This window comes from Dinoponera quadriceps, unplaced genomic scaffold (assembly GCF_001313825.1).
Source record: "Dinoponera quadriceps isolate SergipeBrazil2010 unplaced genomic scaffold, ASM131382v1 scaffold586, whole genome shotgun sequence".
Lineage (NCBI taxonomy): Eukaryota > Metazoa > Arthropoda > Insecta > Hymenoptera > Formicidae > Dinoponera > Dinoponera quadriceps.
In genome coordinates this window covers 1,708,809-1,726,810 of record NW_014554764.1, presented here as the reverse complement: position 1 = coordinate 1,726,810, position 18,002 = coordinate 1,708,809, and the positions used below count along the sequence as shown (strand labels likewise).

Here is an 18,002-nt window from a genome sequence, read left to right as displayed (position 1 = left end):
CTCACCCCTCGAACCCGCCCCTATCTCTCTCTCTTTTTCTCAGCCGCACATCCACGTGATTTTTTTAACTCCGCCACGTGCTTGACCGAGCGACACCCTTGGTCGAACGGTTTTCGAAGGCGTTTCTGGTTGACACGGGTCTTTGAACCTTCGGTTCGAGCACGTTTGCACGTCTCTTAGATAGGGGAAATGCCGCGAGAGACTAATGTTCCAAACTCTCTATGAGACTCTGAGGACAGTTTGAGGAGGAAACAAGTTAACCGCATTAACGTGTCTGCATCGCTGCAATGGACCTCTCTCACAACGTCAACGTCCTTGTTGTTTCTGTACTTTTATTCTATCTTTTTTTTTCTCACTCTTTCTCTCTCTCTCTCTCTCTCACTCTATCTCTCTCTCTCTCTCTATCTTTCTCTCTTGCTCCGTCGCGCGCCCATTGCAGCCGCGACGTCACTTTCACGCACACTCTCCTCGCTCAGTCATATCGAGTCCGATCGTGTCGATCGTGTGACGGGAATTCGGCGCCGGGAAATCGGACGGTTACAGCTCGAACGTGCTCCCGAACGAGAACTCGCGCGGGCCTCGACAGGTGCGACGCACCTCCGGACTTGGCGTGTGAGACGCTCGAGGTTCCACGCTCGAGGCGGGCGTCGCGCCCCGAGTCGAATCGGGATCGAAGATCGAAGCTTCGAAGGTGTCCGGCCGAGGACGCGACGGCGACGCGTGTTCTCGCGGTACACCAACAGGGGTGATCACGTGCGCACACGCAACGGGGCGAATTTGAGTGAACTTGCATTAGATGCGTTGAAAATATTCCTTCCAGTTACGAGGCTGATAGTGAACATTACTTGAGTCCCGGAATAATTATTGGAGGGTGTCGGAGAGTAACATTGGAGTAATGATTTACCTGGATCTAGCGTTTCTTTTCCTGCGTGCGGTATTGAAGAAGAATCCGAGAATAATTTTGGTGTATATGCAGGATCTATTTATTTATATTAATCATACATTGATCTACGTGTACACGGGAAAACTAGAAAGACGATTGAAATGAAGAATTTCGGAATGCGACCTGTCCGACCTTCAATTGTCTCATAATTCTACGATTTTAATAAGACTTTGAACTCCTGTTTGTTTTTCTTCCTCTGACACTATCTGAAATGATCATGAATCAAGATTGGTGAGGAAACTGATGGAAGTCGTATCAGCTGGTCCATTACGGAACACAGCGAAGTTAATTACAGAGCTATCAACCTCATAATTAAAAGGAATATTTTCGACACATCTAACGGGACGCACTCATAATTTGTCCCCGCGAAAGAAGAGGGATTTCCGAGCGGATTACGCCCGAACGCGCGTTCCTTGTGGTGAACACATCTCTCTCTCTCTCTCTCTCTCTCTAGGTATTTCCTGGGCGCGCGCGCGATTAGGCATTCGAGCGCCGCGCGACTTTTATTATCGCGCACGTGGAGCGAGAGAGGGACCGCCAATTTACTCAGATCGAAAAGAGTTCGGAAGTTTCGCTTATTTCGGGATCAAGGGCTCTCGCTCATTGGCATTCTGAGCGTCGCGTCGTACCGCCCGCGCTTCGTGCCCGCGCCGTTAGCACTCGAGTCACGCATTTTATATTCTCCGCTAAAATATGTGAAAACGGCTGGGATTAGCATTTTTATATCGATGCGATTAGGAGGATCCTAGTCGAGAATTTTCGCATCAAGTTGACGAGCTCGCGATTATCCCCTCGAACACGATCGCCGGATTTGTTTGTCCGCTGTTTCCCTTCGCAGTTCCGAATCATTTGCGGTCTTGCTTCGCGAGAGATCTGCAGAAATTCATCCACTTAGCGACAATGTCACGCTCGTTTCAAGATTTCACCACTCGATTAATGCAACGACACACATTCGCAGTAATATATTGATATTTTCTATTCAGAATTATATATTTATACTGAGTAGGTAATACCGGACGCAAAGCTGATCGGATAGAAATAATAATAATAATTTCCAGAATCGATCGAATAGAACGAGATGCAAAGACGAGGTAGATTCATTACGGGACCGCGGAGGGTCGCGTTTTTCAAAGCAGATGACGCGTAAAAGAACGCAACCGGTAAAACTTGAGCGAATTAGCCGCTCGCGAAGATTTTCGAATTTTCCGCGATGTTCCGAATTTTCCGCGAAACCCGCCGAAAGTTTTTCACTCGCCATAAGCGAATGAAATTGAATCCCGTCGAAAGGGCCGCGGCTCTCCGAGTCGGCTACGATTGCTCGGGCAATTTCCGCTTCCTCGAGAAACGCGTTACGTAATTGCGGAGCGGCACGCGACGCGACGCGACGTGCGAGGAGCCGTCTCTCTCCCTCTCTCTCTCTCTTTCTCCTCTCTCTCTCTCTCTCTCTCTGCCTAAGCTGTCAGAAAAAAGCAAACACACACATCGAGGTACCAAAGTTTTCTGAGAGACTCTCCGTATTCTTTGTAGTGGAGTTGAAGAAGATTTGCCAAATGTATTACGACCGCGTCTACCTTTGTGAGGGTCAGAAGTGGGATTTGGAGCGTGAAGTTCGGAAAAGGGACTACGAGGTACAGGAAAAGTGCAAAGCAGCGACAACGGCGAACAATGCGAGGAGAAAGAGAGCAACCGTCAAATCGCACGTCTCTTTTGATCATTTCCCCCGTCCCTGAAAACCACCACCGACCACTCTCTCGCTGACCGACTCTGTGTATCAGACGATGAGGGCGACACACATACACACACACACACACACACACACCCGCCTCTCTCTCTTCGCGTTGTCTCCCGTTCTTCGTTCCCTCAACCTGCGACCCCGTTCCCCACCCACTTCTGAAGTGACCGTTTTCGCGCGAGATCGTTTACGTTATTCTCCCGAAAAATCGTTTCGCGTCGAGCCAACAGCGAGCACGGAATNCCCCGTCCTCCCCCGCCCCCCTGCTACCCCCTGTGCCCGTGGTGCCCAAACCACCCTCTCTGTACATACGTTTCTCTTACGATTGTTGTTCTCTCTTTCACGATGTTTTTCTTGGCGGGCTGTGAAGAGACGACGCGACGCGAACGCAGATCCGCTCCGGGGCGCGAGTCGATGGGAAAAGTTCCCAGGACGGGAAACGCGATGGAATCCATCCATTCGCCGACGACACTTCTGATCGCGGCCCGTCACCGGGATCTTTGTAATCTTGATCAGTCCTGTCTCGATGACCCAGCCGACGGCCCCTACGGCGACGACGATGACCTTGATCCCCACCTACTTCTGAAGTGACCGTTTTCGCGCGAGATCGTTTACGTTATTCTCCCGAAAAATCGTTTCGCGTCGAGCCAACAGCGAGCACGGAATTTTTTCCCTTCTCCCCGGATGGATATGAAGTGCCGCACGACGAGAAACTTTTGCCGACCGTATATTTCTGTCGCCGCTTTTTTTCTTTCTTTCTCCCTTTCTCTCTTTCTCTCTCTCTCTCTCTTTCTCTCTCTCTCGCTCTTTTCTTCTATATTTGTTTTTTTCTCTTTTTTTTTTTTCATCGCATAACGCGTATCGCAATCCGCCTCTGTTCACTTCTCCACTGAACGCATACACTGTTGTCTGCTCGCTCTCTCATAACGTGTCTGTCACGACTCTCTCTCTCTCTCTCTCTCTTTCTCTCTATTATCTAACCATAACGTAAACACGTCTCTCCGAGCTTTCTACTAACTCGCCAAAACGGAAGTTCAAAAGAAAGAAGCAGACGAAAATAAATGAAAATAAATGAAATGAGCTTCGCGCCATCGAGTCAGGGCTGGGCAGGCTTACAGAGAAGACGCCGTGTCGCTATGCTCCGTGTAACCGCACTCTCGCTCTCCTTCGCACACTTTGTTCGCGGCGCACGATCAGTGTGTCGTTGATCGATCGTCGATCACGCACATAATCGCGCATTGGCGGGTTCAGATCCGTTGAACGTTGCGTAACACGCGCGTGCGTACGCCGAGAAGGACGATCGTGAAACGAGAAGGGCGCACGGTTCCGCTGTGAATTAGTAGAGCTGCCCTAGATTTGCCGCCAAAGCAGAGCAAAAAGTCAAACGAAAAGGAGAAAAAAGACACACGCAGTCGAAGAAAATATATTACCAGCGGGGATCGCGAGCGATCCCCCTCTTCTTCTTATTCTTCTTCTTCTAGTCTCACGCGAGAATCAAACTGACACTGTATTGCCTGAGACTACGCGCGCGTGTGTGTGCGCGCGCGTGTGCGTGCGTGCGTAGGTGTGCGGTGCAAAATCGGAAAAGTGAGAAAACGCAACGGGAAAGTACATCGATTGTTTACGGGCTTCTTCGGTGTCTTCCTCTTCTTGTCTCTCTCTCTCTCTCTCTCTTTCTATCTCTTTTTCTTTCCCTGTGCATCGTATGTTTTTTTTTTCTCTATCTCTCTGTCTCTCTCGCTCACTCTGTCTCGTTGATTATTTCGTACTTTTCACCCGCCTTTAACATCCCGTCGCACAAAACAATATATATATAATACGTATATATGTATTTATATGTGTTATATATTATTATATGTATAACATGTATTATAATTATATATTATAGATATATATATGTAATGCATATTTCTAATACAATAAATTATAAAGAAAAATATACACGGAAAAGAAGTTCTGTCGAATGAATAAATTTCCAACAGCAGCGCGATCGTAGTAAATCCTCTTGATACAATGACAAATGTCATTAAGAATCCTGTGTTACTGTATTGTTTCATTAATTAAAGTATCGGTTCAATGTTCAATTCAATAGTTTCAATGATATCGCCATTGAATCAAGAAGACCCACTTCAATCACGCTGTTGGAAATTCTCTCGATTCAATAGCATTTTTTCTGCGTATTATACAATACATATATATATATATATATATATATATATGTATATTTGTATGTATACGTGTCTCCATTAAGCACAAACAGATCCGCTTGAACGCGCATGCATGGCTTTCCAACTACTAATAAACCGTTTAAGACAGGGCGCCGTGTACACGCGAAATGCGCGCAGGTTAATTAACGCCGGTCGAATATGGTAACGGGATTATGAGAAAACAGGCGAACGGCTTCATTATCGGCGTTGATTAATTTCGCGTAATTGAGAACTTGATCGATCGCTATCTCTGATATTTCGGTGCCGCGTGATTAACGATAGATTTGTATTCCGAAATACCCCGTTGCCGGGATCGCGTATCCCGTCGACGCGCGAAATTAATCGTCACAAATATCCATGTGCGGTCCCGTTGTGGATATTGTTACATAATATATTCGCGGGAAACAGTACGCGTACGCGTTCAAACCGCACCACGATGTTTACACGCGGATACGCGAGTCGCACCTATTCTCTCTTTCTCCCTTCATTTCTTCCCGCTCTCTCGGATTCCCGGATCGGATTAATTCCACGGTGCTTATTCTTATGCGAGAATCGTCTCGTCTGACGTCTCGGCGCCTCGGAGAGGGGATGAAATATCGTCAGCCGCACAAAAAGTCTGCGACACGCACGAAGGGAAATATTTTGCTGGCACGGCAAATTTGTCAGTTACCATGACGACGGCGAGAAAGATTTGTCACACACCGGACGAAATAATTGTGCTGTCAATAATTCTGCCCACGTCGTTGCAGAATTAGTTGGCATCACCAAATCATTTTGCTGTGCGTATATCAATTTTCCTGTCACCATAGTAACCGGACAAATTTGCTGCAGCTGACGAATTATTTTTCTCCGTGCACTTTCTCCCGAATGAATCTCGTATCCGGTACGAAAATATATTTCCTGAGGATTAGTACTTAGTACTTAGTATGTAATAAATCCTCCTATCGGGATGCGCGTTTCAAAATATACGAAGAAAAAAGTGTTGCAAACTTTTTGTTACCATGCAACATATTCGTGCCGACGTCGGTCGCACGGCCGGTTTAATTATCGTTCGCCGAACAACTCACCCTGATTAATAGAGACCGCGATAACGGTGATTTATGAAAAGGAAACGATTCGGGGGCTGCCGGTTGAATTAACAGCGCGAGTTTGTCAGCCTATCGCCGGCTTTTCTATTAATCTCGTTCCGACGAGACGTCCGCGCAGAAAGGCCGACGGACGCGCTTCGTATGCGAGACCGCAGTGGATCGCGTAAACGCGGCGCTTCATTAAATCCGCGTTTATCAGCGCAAATTCCCGCGGTAGCGCGACGATAAGAAGCACGGCACTTCATACTCACCGCGCGGCGAAGAGAAACAATCGACTTCCCTCGCGAGTCTTCGTCGTCCGGTTTAACCGTCGATACGTCGCGCGCTTAAGGAGGTTCGAGCGTTTGGCCGAATATAAGATAAACCTGTAATATGGTGCAAAAGTTAATCTAACTATGTGCGACAGAAATTTCAGTAATCTTCATCGCACCGAAATATTTCATTATCAATTTATTTGCGCAAGTATATGTAGGGATCAAAATGATTCGACAAAAATCTCTTTTGAGCTGACATATTTGTGTGTGAGGTAATACATGAAGATAATTTAAGGAGATAATATAAGATAATATGTAAGAAGTTCAGAAAGCAGTCATAATATTGAAGACTGATATATAGATATTACAGACAAATCTCAGAATTATTGACCGTTTCGTTTTGAAAATAAGTGGATCAAACGATGCGCATAAAAATATAGCATTGATAAGAAAAATTTTAAGTAACAATATTCCCGTATTTACAATATTGCGTGTATACATTTATCTCAGCTTCGTTTCAAATTAACATTTATTATTTGGATAGCGAAGTGAATGTATAGAGACGTAATTTTGCTTAACAAATAGTAAATTTATGAAAGGTTTCGTTGACGCGCCATTTGAAATACGGTACTTGGTAAACGAACCTCCTTAAACAGCCGCGCGGAATTTCCGCGACTTCGGTGAGAAACGCGCGCTTTTCCTCGTTAATCTCTCTTTCTCACTCTACTTTCTCTCTCTCTCTCTTTCTATCTCTTCGTCTCTATCTTTCTCTCTTCCTCTCTCACACTCTCTCTTTCTCTCTCTCTCGAAAAAAAAAAAGAAACGAAAAACGAATATCGTCTCTAAAGCACGCCGCGCGCTTTATACCGAACTCGCGTCAGCTGTACAAAAACGTAATCGCTTTGCGATACTCGCGAGAACGTATCCGAGAGGAAGAAAAAAAGGCATTACGTCGGCGCGGTGGGTATGTGGGTAGTAGTAGTATCCACGGCGGATCATTCTCGCGTACGCGACTTCGGAAAACGATTATCGCGTCGCCACCACCACCGCCGCCGCCGCCGCCCGTCATCTCCCACGCCCTCTCCACCCCTGACCGGCCCTGAGACGCCAGAAAAGTTGTAGAGTTTGGTTTGTCTCTCTCTCTGTACATGTATATCTCTCTTTCCTACAGCCACGTACACGCTTTATTTCTCTCTTCTCCATTCTTAACTCTCACAAAGGTGGACTGGCTCGAGAACGGATCGAAAGATGTGGAGAATCTTTTACGCCAGCAAACAACCAACCCACCCTCTCTTTCTCTCTCTCTCTCTCTCTCTTTCGTTGTATTCATTTTTTTCTTCCTTTCGATCGGCCGTAAACCCTCGCCCTCGCCTTCGCCACACCGCCCCCCCCATCTTTCACCCTTGCCCACCCATCGCCATTCGATTGACCCCTTTGTGAGATGGACAATAAATGTGTACATATATATATGTGTGTGGAATTTCCGAGAGAGACGTCGGCATACAAAAAAGAAACACGTGTACAGGCGTCGTCGACGCTCCTTAGAGCGAAAGGAAATTGATTTTGCACCGACTCGCACGCACCCACCACCACCGACTGTCAGTGTCCTCTTGTCATGGTGTTCAATTAGGCTGTAAATAGCGGACCTCTCATTGGCAGAACTCTGTTCTTCCAGCTTCCCCGGGCGAGTTCTTTCAAGACGCGAAATGATCGTCCTCGTATCTCTCGTCATTTCCCGGACGACGAGGCTGCCATCGCGCGTAGCCGCGAATCCACGAGCGCCTCCGCGCCGCTTCGTTCGCGCGACCATCAGAATGATAACACTAGTCGACGATGAATTCATTGCGTCAGACATTTTAATGTTCTCCGAATATATTGATATCACTCTAAAATCCAAAATCGAGGCCGGGAAATTCCTATCAGGTAAATTTCTATCGCGATATTTTCGCATTGAAACGCGCGCGATTACGCGATATGATTCCGTGAGAGTAATGAAATCATAAAGGCAATGAATGATATTAACGTTTCCATCTGTTTTTGTTTCGATCATAGTGACTCCCCGTATGGGAAAATGTCACAGTAAAAGTTACACTACAAAATTTTGTAATGCTGGACCATACTGGAATTGTGCGACTAAAATCGCGTGTATTGTGGCCTTTAATTATGTATGTACACATTATTAAAGATTACAAGGCATATCATAATTTCGATAATAATTTCGGTATAATCCAGCATTACAAATTCTTGTAATCATTTTAACTGCAATCTTTTCTTCGTGTATATAACGACAATATGACGATTTATTAAAATATTCATGCATCAAATTAAACCGGAATTAGTGATTTATGAACGACATGGACATTGTATCGCTTACTTTCAACATGTTTATTTTATTTAGCGTGTTATATTTTTAATCTGCGTTATATTCTAAGGTTTGGATTCAAAAGTAGATGTTCAAAAATATATTTACATCTCTAATATATATATGTATAACTCATATGTTATATGTATAATTGTACAATATAGTTGTTGCGATTTTGCTAAAATCCCTTACGTGATAGCAATAAATGGACTTGATTTTCAGATTCGGCATACAGACTACTTTTATCTTATGTCACTTTACTGGGTTCATAAGCAATTCCAAGGTTCAATTCGTAGATTAGCGTGACAGACAGCTAATTTGAAAAACAACGAAACCAAACGCTGTCCTTATTAGATAATAATTCAAGTCTCGTGCCTTCTTGCCGCGGCATGTTGCCATTGGTATTTTAATTACGCGATAGCGCGTACAATCCGGATGAATTTTTTACGAGTTAATCAATGGTCAGCACGTGAATTTTCAATCGCCGAGCACTCAATTACTCATCAGTCCGTCATTTCAGAATTCATCAAAAAATATTAGTGTCATCGGCGCGGACGCGCGCGCGATTAAAATACACCCGTCGATCGTACGTGTCGTCACGAAGGGCCGATCGCAAAGTGGCCGAAGTAAAATCGGCATCGATCTCTCTCGCGGAATTGGTTTCACGCTTCGCGTGAGAGGAACAGAGCTCTGGCAGAGTTCTAGAAAACGGATTGTATATAGTGGATTTTGTAATTTTTTTCTCATCATCCACGCGCGGCGGACGAAAGGGCTGTTCGTGACCAGCCGGTCCCCCGATTGGCCAGAATGAAATTCACACCCCATCGTACACCCCGTCCTTTATTTCTCTTTCTATCTCTCTTACTCTCTCTCTCTCTCTCTCTCTCTCTCTCTCTCTCTCTTTCTCTCTCTCTTTCTCTCTCTTTCTCTCTATCTCTCTCCCTTTCTCGTAACTCGCGCGGGTGGGAGGAACTGAAGGTGAAAAGGGAAAAGAAAAAAGTAGGGGACGAAATGAGACCGAGCGCGAATCCTAAGAAGAAAGGGAGGGAATCCGACAAGTGGCTTTCGTAGAGAAAAGCTCCGCTCCGAGAAGAAGCTGTTCCAGAAAAGTAGAGTGATCAGTGTTACCTGTAAGAGCGGTAGAGATACTTCCAGAAACGGGGACTATTCACGATGGCGACACGAGAATCAACTGGATATTGTTGCACAGACGTGTAATCCGTTCCGGACTGTTGCGTGCGCGATCTCTCTCTCTCTCTCTCTCTCGCGCGCGAGAGAGAATTCTCCGCGACGGATTTTACGGGTTCTCGCCATGTCGTCGGACACTACTTCGCCTCGTCCACCCTCGATCCGCGTCGGCCGGATTCAAAAACGGTCCGTTCGTTACCGTCGTTCATATTTGTCCGCTTTTTTGTGGTTTTTTTTCATTTTTTTTTCTTTTATTACAATAATTACCAGTCGTGAAACTATCGATCTCCTCGGGTCCCGCGTGTTTCTAGATCGCGTGATTCTCTTCTTTCTCTCTACGTCTCTCCCTCTTTACCTTCCTTTCGCCGCGCAGAAGGAGAGACTTCCGGTCGCGTAGCCGAGAGGACGTTTCGTCGAGAGGAATTACCTCGCCGAGCGAAATGATCTCGCCGACTATCGGCGCAATAAAGTCAAAAAATCGCGCGATTACGCGCTCGCGTTTCGGATCGTTTCGGGAGATCCCCGTCGGTGAGCCGATTCTCGCGAAGATTCCCGCTCCCCGGCCGAGCTCTCCACGGAGTTTTCGGGGAACGCTTGCGAAGCGCATCGTAAGTTTTTACAATAGCAAGACTATCCCGCTCTCCCCCTCCCTTGCCCCATCGTAGTATTGATCTCCCGTTCACTATCTCTTCTCTCCCCGTGGTCAACCGGCCCTCCGTCCTCCCGCCTTTATAATTTTTCCGCAATCGTCCGGCCGTCTTCCGTTGCGAAACCGCTCCCTCCATCCCGGAACCATCGCCATCAAGCGCTATTGCAGTTAATCCGCAAGCCAATTTAGTGTCAATCTCGACACGTCGAGTGGCCGGCCAGACTGAATATATCCGCGCGCTTGCTCAACGTGTGGTAACCCTTTTCTCTCTCTCTCTCTCTCTCTATCTTTTTATTCTATTCTCTCGCCTGCTTTTGCTACGCAGGACGCATGCCGGCGTGATTTGACTCTCCTGTTCGTCTCGTTTCTTCAGTTCAGTTTTCTTTTTCCGACTAACCCGGTTTTTGGTGGCACGTGGATTGTTGATGTCGTTCGCGTGAAGGTTCACTAACCTAACCGCGTTTCCACGCGCGATGTTTCACAATCATTGCTGTAGAACCTTTATTTTTCTTTGTTTCTTCCCCCTCTCGTCCCGCGAGACGAGAAGCTTACATTATCGCGAGAAGGGGCCCCACCGCTCGCGGTCGGAAATATGTCCCGCGAACCTGTGATCGCCTGTGAAGCAGACGCGAAAGTTTCGGCCCCATGATGTCCAAATTTCTTGATTTATATTTCCCTCCTCCCGCGGGAAGGGGACGAATCGAATGTCGTTGTTTGCGTTTGACCCAAGTACCGATGTCTGGGTCGGTAGTCGACGAGCCGCGTTCCCGCAAACGCGCTCGCACTGCATCACATCGCGCGATGGACATATGTTTCCGAGAGCGTGAATTTCCCTCATTCTTGTACATAGAGAGATATCGTTAAAGTTAAAATCGCATGAGATCGAAATTATCGTCGTGTTCAAATGCCATGGATGTTAATAGAAGTATTCGATACGTGCAGATCGCGGACTTGAACAGCCAGGTCAACGATCTCCGAGGTAAATTGTAAGTATTCGTTATATACACACTTATATGTGATATATGATAAAAATCGTCAGCTGAAACAATTCCAAACGAAAGTTGAACAAACTCATCCTCAGGTCGACTGAATTGTTCATTTAATCTTCCAACGTTGCCTGAATTCTTTAGTTAAAATTTCCACGTCAGACTGTCGATCTGTCTTTATTGCAGATTTATTTGATTTTTTTTCTCACTATTTTTATATCTATAGATATTTACGTATTTACATATATATTTATCAGGGTTAGGTAATAACTAGTTAATTAAATTAAAGTTAAGTTCAAGAGTTAGTAACTTTTTACTTAAGTCAATTATTTTAAATTGCGTTAACTTTGACGTGTTAACTTTCTTTTTATATAAGTTAAGATAATTCATCAATATTAAAATTATCGCGGATTGCTTGCAATATTGGATAAGAAAACTAAAACGTAATAGAAAACTAAAAAGTAATACCAGCAGATTTCTTTTCCTCTCTCTTTCTCTCTCTGAGCGCTGGTGTCCTTTTCTTGTACGAAATCCTGAACATAAAACAGCCGGTATTTTATTACGATAGACTATCTTTTTATTACTTCACATAAATTTAATCTACGATTAAAAATCTAATTGTGCAAAAAACATATATACGTGTGGCTTTACGTATAATTAGCAAGTTAACTTAATTTTAATTTGACCGTTAATTAAATTAGCTTTTGGTTAGGTAATTTTTAGCTAAATTAATTTCGTAGGCCGCCGACATTTAACTTAATTCAGTTGAAAATAAAAATTAACTCACCCAGCCCTGATATTTATACACGTAAGATCTTTTTACATCGTGCGTTAAACTTCGCACGCAATTCGATCGAGAATCCTCGCGGCAGGCCGCACGCTTTAATGCGCGACGCATCCTCGTTCGCAGCATGAAACCAACCCTGAAGAAGGTGTCGAAATACGAGAATAAGTTCGCCAAGCTCCAGAAGAAGGCCGCCGAATTTAACTTCCGTAATCAGCTGAAACAAGTGAAGAAGAAGGAGTTCACCTTGGAGGAGGAGGACAAGGAGGTAAGGACGATCGTTTTCGATCGGAGCCGCGTCCGCGCGACGCGAGTTCCTCCCCTTTTCCGCAAATTTATTTTTCCCCTGCTCGTCGAGGTCTATCCGCTCGTTCCTTCGGATTCGTCGAGACGGAGACGGAGTTTGCAAGAGCACAAGCCGGCGCTCTCTATCGCGTTTCCTCGCCCTCTCGTCGATAATATTCGCGGGAGTCGAGAGCACCCCCGAGCGAGTGGCTTCTGCGAATTTGATCTCTCGCTCTCGATAAATCCCTCGGCAATTTTTGGGTTTTTCTAAGGGAACGCAGCGCCGATTTTTCACGACCGCACCGGCGACGGGCAGGCGGTGTACTGTACAGTAGCGTAGCGTTTGCAGCGAAAAAAAAAAATGAAACAGTTTTTGTGACCCTGGTTTTCTTTTTGTGTATAAAACCCGATCGGCAGGTTTTCTTCGTATCAGTAGTTTTCCGTTCAGTGTACCGTGTCCAATTCAGGAGATCCGCGTTTTTCCGTCCGTTGTTTGCATCCCGATAATGCCGGGTCCCGCTGAAATATTTATCGCGCCACATTCGCTCCGCTGCCCCTCGGTGGAGGAGGGGAGGCTCGTTACGTGCCCGGAGGGGCACTATTTTATCGGCTAATTTGGATGCTAAATTCCCCGAAAATCTCCGCGCGCGCGCGCGCTGCGGGTAATCGCGCGGTAATTAATCATCGGTTCATCGAAAGCCGGGCGAAACTTTCGGGGCGAAATTTATGAGAGCGTCGTCATTCCGGGAATCCGTTGAATCCGCGCAAATCGATTAACCGCGAAGCCCGACCGTCGACACACGCGCTTCTCCGGGACGTCCGGGACGCGGGGGACGCTCTTTCTCTCTCTCTCTCTCTCTCCCTCGCTAGCGCTAGATCTCCTCAAGAGGACCGGCAAGTAGATCCTTTTTTTTCGTACACGTATCCTACTGGTAGTAGTGGTAGTAGTAGTAGTTGACTAGGCAATCTGTGTTGTTCTTCACAGCCCAAGAAGTCCGAGAAGGCAGAGTGGCAGACCAAGAAGTAGATTTAATAATAAGAAAAAAAAAAACAAAGAAACGAAACGGAAAAAAAAAACAGAAAATCACAAAGTAACGATATTAAGTTAACAAAACGTATCAGTAACAAGTAAAGGTTTGAGTGCGAAAAGAAAAAAAAAAATACCGATGTGTGTGTGAAGCGGAAAGACTGTTATTACGACACCCGGGGGGGATGATTCGGCGACAAAGCCCGTAGGAGAGAGGCCGAAAAACTCCCGGCGTACTCGCGCGTGTCCGCACGATTTCGAGAAAAACACGCGTATATACACACACACATGTGTACACACACCCCCGTAGCCACCAGCCAGCCGCGCTACTCGCGCGAGCTCGAGCTCGCACGCTGAAGGAAAAGACGCGTTACGGGCGGAGAAGAAAAGAGCGCGCGCGAGAATACGCTTAGGAAAACTCTTGATACCGTTTCCATCGCTTCTACGGCCCGCTTCCTCCGGCGTTTCTCCGTTTCTGCGTTCGTTTGAGAATCGCTCGTTAACGCCGCGCAGCGGTGCGTATTAACCGGGGGAGGACGTGAAACCGGAAAATCGCGAGCGTGCGGAACACAATCCCGGGGGAGTTAGCTTCGCGATATTTCATCACGGCCCTCTTTCCGGGCCAGACGGTCGAAACGAGCGACGCGACGTGCGCATATATATATATATATATATATATATATATATATACACACAGCGCGCGCACACTCACACGCACACACAAAACACGAAAGCCGAATATCTGCGTTGAATACTCACGTACAACTGTTATATAAAAGCGACAAGTTGGTGGCAATAAACGTTCGAAGAAAGCGTACGTGAACCAGACAGATCTTCCCTCGCCCCCCTCGCCCCCCTCCCCCCGTACTCACAATCAGAGAAATGACTCGGTGATAGCGGCTAAATCTCGGTTAGATAGTTCGAACTTGGCTATCATCGATGAAGGCTGACTGTTCGAGGTAAAATGCGAGGTTCAACTTTATCGGCTGAAATTATCAGCACGAGTAGTCAAGTTTGGTTAGCTATGCTCTCTTTTCCTCTTTCCCCCCCTTTCTCTCTCTTTCTCTCTCTCTCTCCCTCTCTCTCTACCGCGTTATATCAATCGATGAAACGATATATCATTATCTAACGTGATTGACTCGCGATCTAGAGATTTCTCGGGATCGACTCCGTAAGTTTAGTACTTCAAACAAAAATATTAAAGCAAACTCTGGCTTGTGCTTATTATCTTGAGGAGAGCTTCTGTTAAAAAAAAAAAAAGAAAAAATTTCTATTTAGAAATATAAATGTGATTTTAATACTATTATGCGATCAAGCTCACATTTTTCGCCATAAATTCAAACAGCTGATAAATTTAGCTGCTGCAATAATGACATTAACTGTCTCTACTTCGAAGACACGTTTTAGCTGCCGCAACTATTTTTACTAGAATTTAGCTCCTGTGGCTGATTCTTTCTCTGAGTGCATCTGTGTTGCAATTTCGTTGCGTTAGCGTCTACTTGGAAGAGTTTCTTCTCCTTCGGTTGCGTGGCTCTGTATTTTTCTTCTTTGTTTTCTCGGTGATCCTCTCCCTTTATCTCAACGATTTCCTTCCCCCCGTCCGCCCTCTCACCGGCATTCTTCGTTGCGACGGATCGCACACTTGGATATTTTCACTTCTTTTTTCCCACCGTCGCATCCAGCGACTCGATAACCGGAATTTGCCCAATTCCCGATTACTTTCGCGGTAATGGAAACGCCCGCGGGACGCTCGTGCACGAGAACGTTAATGCAATCGACAACACCGCGGTGAAAAAGGATATTTTATGCAGAATCAGACGCGCGATTTTTGCCGTGGCGCTCGTATTTCCTTCCGTCGTGAGATAAGAGGGGGAATTCCTCCAGAAACGATGTTACACGCGAGCGCGCATTTCAAATATTCGATAAGGAAAAAGGTCGAGTGTTATCGAGGACCGTATCGTTTCTCCCTCCCTCTCCCTTCCCCTCTCGTAAAACTTCGCTAATCCCCCTTCTCTCAGAGGCATCGTATTAATTTCCTTTATCTCCCTGTTCCTTCTTTTTTCCTCTCCTTTTTTTTTACTTTTCGCACCACTGACGTATCACTGCGAGTGAAACGCCCAATTTGTTTTCGACAGCCGTAACTTTGTCCCCTTCCTTTTTTTATCTCGCGTCACCCGAGCTCCGGCTTCTCTCGCGTAGTCTCGCGGAAAATCTTCGCGGTGGCGCGGTGTGCGCACACCGGCAGGGCGCGGCAGTAAATAAAGTATAAGATTAAGAGGGGCGCAAAAAGGTGAGAATGGCTTGTGAAATACATAGATGTACATATATATTTGACGTTCACACAGAGTTCCACACTTTTCTTTCGTGCGTAACGGCAGAAGCGCTTTTACTCACACACACATGCCTGCCCACTCGCGGTATTTCTTCTTTTTTTCTCCCCCTTCCGCTCTCCACTATCTAATTATACCGTGCTGCCTTCCGTTTCTTTCCGCGCACTCGCCTCGTTTACCCTCATTTCACACGCATTTTAATTGCCGCGCACTCTCCCTCTCTCTCTCTCTCTTTTTCTCTTACGCGCAAGATCACGCCCGACCGGCGAATGTTTCGTGTCGCGCGCTGTGCGAAATGTCAAAGGGAAGCAAAAAAAAAAAGGAGGGCACAGGAAAGAGAGGAAAAAAGAATCAGAAGAGGAGAACACGCCCCCCGACGAAAGAATGAATGAAAGAAGAGCGAAAACGAGAAAAGACCGAAACACGCACTCTCTTTGAAAACTATGGTCGTTCGATTACGCGAAGAAAACTCTTTCGCAGCTTGCCTTATCGCCAACACTCGGCTGCCATGCTTTTTTTCTTTCTCAGGCTGCATATATGTGTAGAAGTTGTTGTCTTTCCGTTTGTTTACGATTACGCGCGTGCTCGCGCGTTGATGCACCAGAAATCCCCTTTCGTTATCTTCCCTTGTCGCAAATGTAGCACACGCTGCTTCGTGTGTGTCTCACTCGTTACAACTAAGATTACTCGCGCGACTTTTCCATCTTAAACATATAAACGTTCTGTAAGGCACGAGGTCGAAAATAGTAACGAGTAATCCCAGTCTTAATAAGCGACACGCCTGACGCAGAGTGTACACAATGCGTCACGTATGCCTTACCATTCTCTAGATCGAGAGTTACACGATTTTCAGCCTTAACGCGTGTATTCATAAGGTCGAAAATCGCATACGTAACTTTAATTATAACGATAAAGCCCATTTCACAACGGTAAGAGTACACGATAAGACGTAAGGAAATTGACCTACCCATAGCCGATTATTCTTGAACCGTACCGATCTAATGAATCAATTAGTTTACCGCATACGTGTTACTTTGTAATCCGACGGTCATTCTAGAATGGGCTTAAGGCGTACATGATGCAGTGTGTGTACGACCGAGGAAGGTCTCTTTATCGAGCGCATTAATACGCGCGACGGTCGCGACGTCGATCGTGGCTGGCGCGTCGCGAGACACGCGAGCCACGCGAGCGGCGCTCGTTACTCGTTAAGTAATATTTCAATGTACGCTTAATCAGTGTGCCTATATGTCTTACATGTCGACTAATAATGTTGCTCTTGCATTATGTTCGCAGAACGCGTCAAAAGATAAGGTAAAACTTTAACAGCCAACTTGTAGCTCAGCATGCCCGCGTAGGGGAGAATGACGTGTGCTTCTGTGTGCGATAGATGACAGTAGACAAAGAGAAAAATATGTTGCGTGCGTGTGTGTGTGTGTGCGTAAGTGCGAAAGTATGAGATCGGAGAGCATTACGAATATAAGAGAAGCTTTCTTCATTTTTAGCACGTTAACTGCGCCGTCGATTCGACGCGATTTCTTTTTCAGTATTTCGTTCCGTCTCGCGCGCACACGCTCGTTGATTTCTTCTTAATTTTTGGCCGCACGCTTTTTCTCAGCGGCACAGAAGGCTCTATCAATGCCGTTCCATTATTCCTTAGGCACAATGGCGTCGAACATTTCTCCAAGAGCGCTGCGTGAATATTCGTGCATCACGACCGCTGCTAATTCGATGAATCGGCAGCGGTGCTCCGAAGCAGCAGTCACAATGCAATATTCCGAAATAATGTGCCTGAAGTTTGGAAATCTTTCTACGCCTAGGGAATGGGACGGCATTAAGACAGGTCTTCGGTACAGAGTGAACAAATCTAGTCGAATCGTCACCCAGACTTTTTTCCCCGTCGCCCCGCGTCAGGCGCGCTATCTCTTTTTGCAGTCGTTTTTTTTCCCCCGCGGACGCCGTTTCCACATTTCGCTAACAGTCTTGCACGGCTTCGTAGACGCTCGGGGAGCCGAAAGCGACTCAGCCCGGCGACGTGTGTGTTCGCCGAAGAGGGAATTTTTCGGTTTTAGCGAAACGCATCGCCGCGACATCCAGGGGGCGGGAATTTTTGTCTAGATCGTTGCCGTAGATTTTTGCGATACACACACACAGAGCACAGCCCTCCCCC

At 46.2% G+C, this 18,002-nt stretch overlaps 1 protein-coding gene across 3 annotated transcripts in view; it reads left to right on the top strand.

Moving 5' to 3' along the window:
• Positions 1 to 18,002, top strand: part of LOC106741571 (troponin I) — a 37,756-nt gene that overhangs the window by 19,008 nt on the left and 746 nt on the right. For all 3 annotated transcript variants that reach the window (XM_014613704.1, XM_014613703.1, XM_014613705.1), the window contains 3 exons: positions 11,366 to 11,409; positions 12,320 to 12,461; positions 17,129 to 17,146. In XM_014613704.1, coding sequence (XP_014469190.1) covers positions 11,366 to 11,409; positions 12,320 to 12,461; positions 17,129 to 17,146 — 204 coding nt within the window. The remainder of the gene's footprint in view (positions 1 to 11,365; positions 11,410 to 12,319; positions 12,462 to 17,128; positions 17,147 to 18,002) is intronic.